A 5,000-nucleotide genomic window follows, 5' to 3' on the forward strand; every position below is an offset into this window, starting at 1 on the left:
GAGTAGAGAGAGAGTAGAGCTTTACTACATAGAGTGAGTAGAGAGAGTAGAGCTTTACTACATAGAGTGAGTAGAGAGAGAGTAGAGCTTTACTACATAGAGTGAGTAGAGAGAGAGAGTAGAGCTTTACTACATAGAGTGAGTAGAGAGAGAGTAGAGCTTTACTATATAGAGTGAGTAGAGAGAGAGTAGAGTTTTATTACATAGAGTGAGTAGAGAGTAGAGCTTTACTACATAGAGTGAGTAGAGAGAGAGTAGAGCTTTACTACATAGAGTGAGTAGAGAGAGAGTAGAGCTTTACTACATAGAGTGAGTAGAGAGAGAGTAGAGCTTTACTACATAGAGTGAGTAGAGAGAGAGTAGAGCTTTACTACATAGAGTGAGTAGAGAGTAGAGCTTTACTACATAGAGTGAGTAGAGAGAGTAGAGCTTTACTACATAGAGTGAGTAGAGAGTAGAGCTTTACTACATAGAGTGAGTAGAGAGAGTAGAGCTTTACTACATAGAGTGAGTAGAGAGAGAGTAGAGCTTTACTACATAGAGTGAGTAGAGAGAGAGTAGAGCTTTACTACATAGAGTGAGTAGAGAGAGAGTAGAGCTTTACTACATAGAGTGAGTAGAGAGAGAGAGTAGAGCTTTACTACATAGAGTGAGTAGAGAGTAGAGCTTTACTACATAGAGTGAGTAGAGAGAGAGTAGAGCTTTACTACATAGAGTGAGTAGAGAGAGAGAGTAGAGCTTTACTACATAGAGTGAGTAGAGAGTAGAGCTTTACTACATAGAGTGAGTCTAGAGAGAGTAGAGCTTTACTACATAGAGTGAGTAGAGAGAGAGTAGAGCTTTACTACATAGAGTGAGTAGAGAGAGAGAGTAGAGCTTTACTACATAGAGTGAGTAGAGAGTAGAGCTTTACTACATAGAGTGAGTAGAGAGAGAGTAGAGCTTTACTACATAGAGTGAGTAGAGAGAGAGTAGAGCTTTACTACATAGAGTGAGTAGAGAGAGTAGAGCTTTACTACATAGAGTGAGTAGAGAGAGAGTAGAGCTTTACTACATAGAGTGAGTAGAGAGAGAGTAGAGCTTTACTACATAGAGTGAGTAGAGAGAGAGTAGAGCTTTACTACATAGAGTGAGTAGAGAGAGAGTAGAGCTTTATTACATAGAGTGAGTAGAGAGAGAGTAGAGCTTTACTACATAGAGTGAGTAGAGGGAGAGTAGAGTTTTACTACATAGAGTGAGTAGAAAGAGAGTAGAGTATTATTACATAGAGTGAGTAGAGAGTAGAGCTTTACTACATAGAGTGAGTAGAAAGAGAGTAGAGTATTATTACATAGAGTGAGTAGAGAGTAGAGCTTTACTACATAGAGTGAGTAGAGAGAGAGTAGAGTTTTATTACATAGAGTGAGTAGAGAGTAGAGCTTTACTACATAGAGTGAGTAGAGAGAGAGTAGAGCTTTACTACATAGAGTGAGTAGAGAGAGAGTAGAGCTTTACTACATAGAGTGAGTAGAGAGAGAGTAGAGCTTTACTACATAGAGTGAGTAGAGAGAGAGTAGAGCTTTACTACATAGAGTGAGTAGAGAGTAGAGCTTTACTACATAGAGTGAGTAGAGAGAGTAGAGCTTTACTACATAGAGTGAGTAGAGAGTAGAGCTTTACTACATAGAGTGAGTAGAGAGAGTAGAGCTTTACTACATAGAGTGAGTAGAGAGAGAGTAGAGCTTTACTACATAGAGTGAGTAGAGAGAGAGTAGAGCTTTACTACATAGAGTGAGTAGAGAGAGAGTAGAGCTTTACTACATAGAGTGAGTAGAGAGAGAGAGTAGAGCTTTACTACATAGAGTGAGTAGAGAGTAGAGCTTTACTACATAGAGTGAGTAGAGAGAGAGTAGAGCTTTACTACATAGAGTGAGTAGAGAGAGAGAGTAGAGCTTTACTACATAGAGTGAGTAGAGAGTAGAGCTTTACTACATAGAGTGAGTCTAGAGAGAGTAGAGCTTTACTACATAGAGTGAGTAGAGAGAGAGTAGAGCTTTACTACATAGAGTGAGTAGAGAGAGAGAGTAGAGCTTTACTACATAGAGTGAGTAGAGAGTAGAGCTTTACTACATAGAGTGAGTAGAGAGAGAGTAGAGCTTTACTACATAGAGTGAGTAGAGAGAGAGTAGAGCTTTACTACATAGAGTGAGTAGAGAGAGTAGAGCTTTACTACATAGAGTGAGTAGAGAGAGAGTAGAGCTTTACTACATAGAGTGAGTAGAGAGAGAGTAGAGCTTTACTACATAGAGTGAGTAGAGAGAGAGTAGAGCTTTACTACATAGAGTGAGTAGAGAGAGAGTAGAGCTTTATTACATAGAGTGAGTAGAGAGAGAGTAGAGCTTTACTACATAGAGTGAGTAGAGGGAGAGTAGAGTTTTACTACATAGAGTGAGTAGAAAGAGAGTAGAGTATTATTACATAGAGTGAGTAGAGAGTAGAGCTTTACTACATAGAGTGAGTAGAAAGAGAGTAGAGTATTATTACATAGAGTGAGTAGAGAGTAGAGCTTTACTACATAGAGTGAGTAGAGAGAGAGTAGAGTTTTATTACATAGAGTGAGTAGAGAGTAGAGCTTTACTACATAGAGTGAGTAGAGAGAGAGTAGAGCTTTACTACATAGAGTGAGTAGAGAGAGAGTAGAGCTTTACTACATAGAGTGAGTAGAGAGAGAGTAGAGCTTTACTACATAGAGTGAGTAGAGAGAGAGTAGAGCTTTACTACATAGAGTGAGTAGAGAGTAGAGCTTTACTACATAGAGTGAGTAGAGAGAGTAGAGCTTTACTACATAGAGTGAGTAGAGAGTAGAGCTTTACTACATAGAGTGAGTAGAGAGAGTAGAGCTTTACTACATAGAGTGAGTAGAGAGAGAGAGTAGAGCTTTACTACATAGAGTGAGTAGAGAGAGAGTAGAGCTTTACTACATAGAGTGAGTAGAGAGAGAGAGTAGAGCTTTACTACATAGAGTGAGTAGAGAGTAGAGCTTTACTACATAGAGTGAGTAGAGAGAGAGTAGAGCTTTACTACATAGAGTGAGTAGAGAGAGAGAGAGTAGAGCTTTACTACATAGAGTGAGTAGAGAGAGAGTAGAGCTTTACTACATAGAGTGAGTAGAGAGAGTGTAGAGCTTTACTACATAGAGTGAGTAGAGAGTAGAGCTTTACTACATAGAGTGAGTAGAGAGAGAGAGTAGAGCTTTACTACACAGAGTGAGTAGAGAGTAGAGCTTTACTATATAGAGTGAGTAGAGAGTAGAGCTTTACTACATAGAGTGAGTAGAGAGAGAGTAGAGCTTTACTACATAGAGTGAGTAGAGAGAGAGTAGAGCTTTACTACATAGAGTGAGTAGAGAGAGAGTAGAGCTTTACTACATAGAGTGAGTAGAGAGTAGAGCTTTACTACATGGAGTGAGTAGAGAGAGAGTAGAGCTTTACTACATAGAGTGAGTAGAGAGAGAGTAGAGCTTTACTACATAGAGTGAGTAGAGAGAGAGTAGAGATTTACTACATAGAGTGAGTAGAGAGAGAGTAGAGCTTTACTACATAGAGTGAGTAGAGAGAGAGTAGAGCTTTACTACATAGAGTGAGTAGAGAGAGAGTAGAGCTTTACTACATAGAGTGAGTAGAGAGTAGAGCTTCACTACATAGAGTGAGTAGAGAGAGAGTAGAGTTTTATTACATAGAGTGAGTAGAGAGTAGAGCTTTACTACATAGAGTGAGTAGAGAGAGAGCAGAGCTTTACTACACAGAGTGAGTAGAGAGAGAGCAGAGCTTTACTACACAGAGTGAGTAGAGAGAGTAGTGAGTGGCGTGGGATTGAAGTGATGAAGGTATAGTGTTGTGTGAGGTACAGGTCATTGTGATGATGATGATGATGATGATGATGATGATGATGATGATGATGATGATGCTTATTATCTCTTCCTCAGTCATATCTCTAAGACCACCAGCTGGCTGGACCCCAGAGCTCAGAGCAGGGAGATCCTCAGCAAAACAGATTGTGAGTCTCCTATACCTTTCTGTCTACCCACTCTACCCTTTCAGCTCCTCTTAAATCCACCTCTCCCTCCCCTGCCTCTCTTCCCCTATCTCCCATATCTCCTTTTTCTCCCTCCCTCCCTCCCTCCCTCCCTCCCTCCCTCCCTCCCTCCCTCCCTCCCTCCCTCCCTCTACCTGCCTCTCTTCCCCTTTCCTCCCTTTCCTCCCTCCCTCCCTCCCTCCCTCCCTCCCTCCCTCCCTCCCTCCCTCCCTCCCTCCCTCCCTGTCTCTCCAGCTCTACCACCTCTCCCTCCCCTCTCTTCTTTATCCTCAGTCTCTCATCTCAGTTTCTCTCTTTCATGTTGAGTCAAGAATTGTCAATCGCTGAGCTGAGTTGTGTTTTGTGTTGTGTTGTTAATTTCAAACAGAGCCATATTTCTATATTTTCTGCATTTATAGACAGGAAAATGTGTCAAATATTCTGTTGCCATGTAGTATTGTTGTGTATTACAAAAAAAATATGCTTTTCGTACATGAACGGCACAGAGAGCGCTGGTAATACATATATTTGAACAGCAGAGGGCGACAGAGGATGAGTTATAAAACCTGTATTGACACGTACAGACACGACACCGTAGCCATTGTCTGTTATGTGAATACACATGGACAATCTGTATAAGAGATTTAGAGGGTTGTGGCCTGGCCTGTGCTTTTTGTTTTTTAGACATGATTCTACTTCCTCTGTGAGACTAACCTGAGTAAATAAAGATAAACTTAAATAGTAACGCTCTGTCTTCCCCTGTACCTGCCAGTGCCGGCGTTCACGGACCAGCCGGCAGAGCTGAAGGGCTATTCCATCCACACCCGTCTGTCTAAAGGACCGCGAGGGTTCGGCTTCAACATCGTGGGAGGAAGCAAACAGAGAGAGTTTCTCCAGGTCTACAGCGTTACACCAGGAGGACCGCCCGCTCTCAGCACAGGTAGGAT

General features: G+C 41.4%; 1 protein-coding gene across 2 annotated transcripts in view; it reads left to right on the forward strand.

Annotated features, from left to right (window-relative positions):
• LOC129829447 (membrane-associated guanylate kinase, WW and PDZ domain-containing protein 1-like) overlaps nt 1-5,000 on the forward strand; it is a 298,033-nt gene that overhangs the window by 133,971 nt on the left and 159,062 nt on the right. For both annotated transcript variants that reach the window (XM_055891146.1, XM_055891145.1), the window contains exons 7-8: nt 3,965-4,035; nt 4,826-4,993. In XM_055891146.1, coding sequence (XP_055747121.1) covers nt 3,965-4,035; nt 4,826-4,993 — 239 coding nt within the window. The remainder of the gene's footprint in view (nt 1-3,964; nt 4,036-4,825; nt 4,994-5,000) is intronic.

The sequence above is a fragment of the Salvelinus fontinalis genome, chromosome 31, assembly GCF_029448725.1.
Source record: "Salvelinus fontinalis isolate EN_2023a chromosome 31, ASM2944872v1, whole genome shotgun sequence".
Lineage (NCBI taxonomy): Eukaryota > Metazoa > Chordata > Actinopteri > Salmoniformes > Salmonidae > Salvelinus > Salvelinus fontinalis.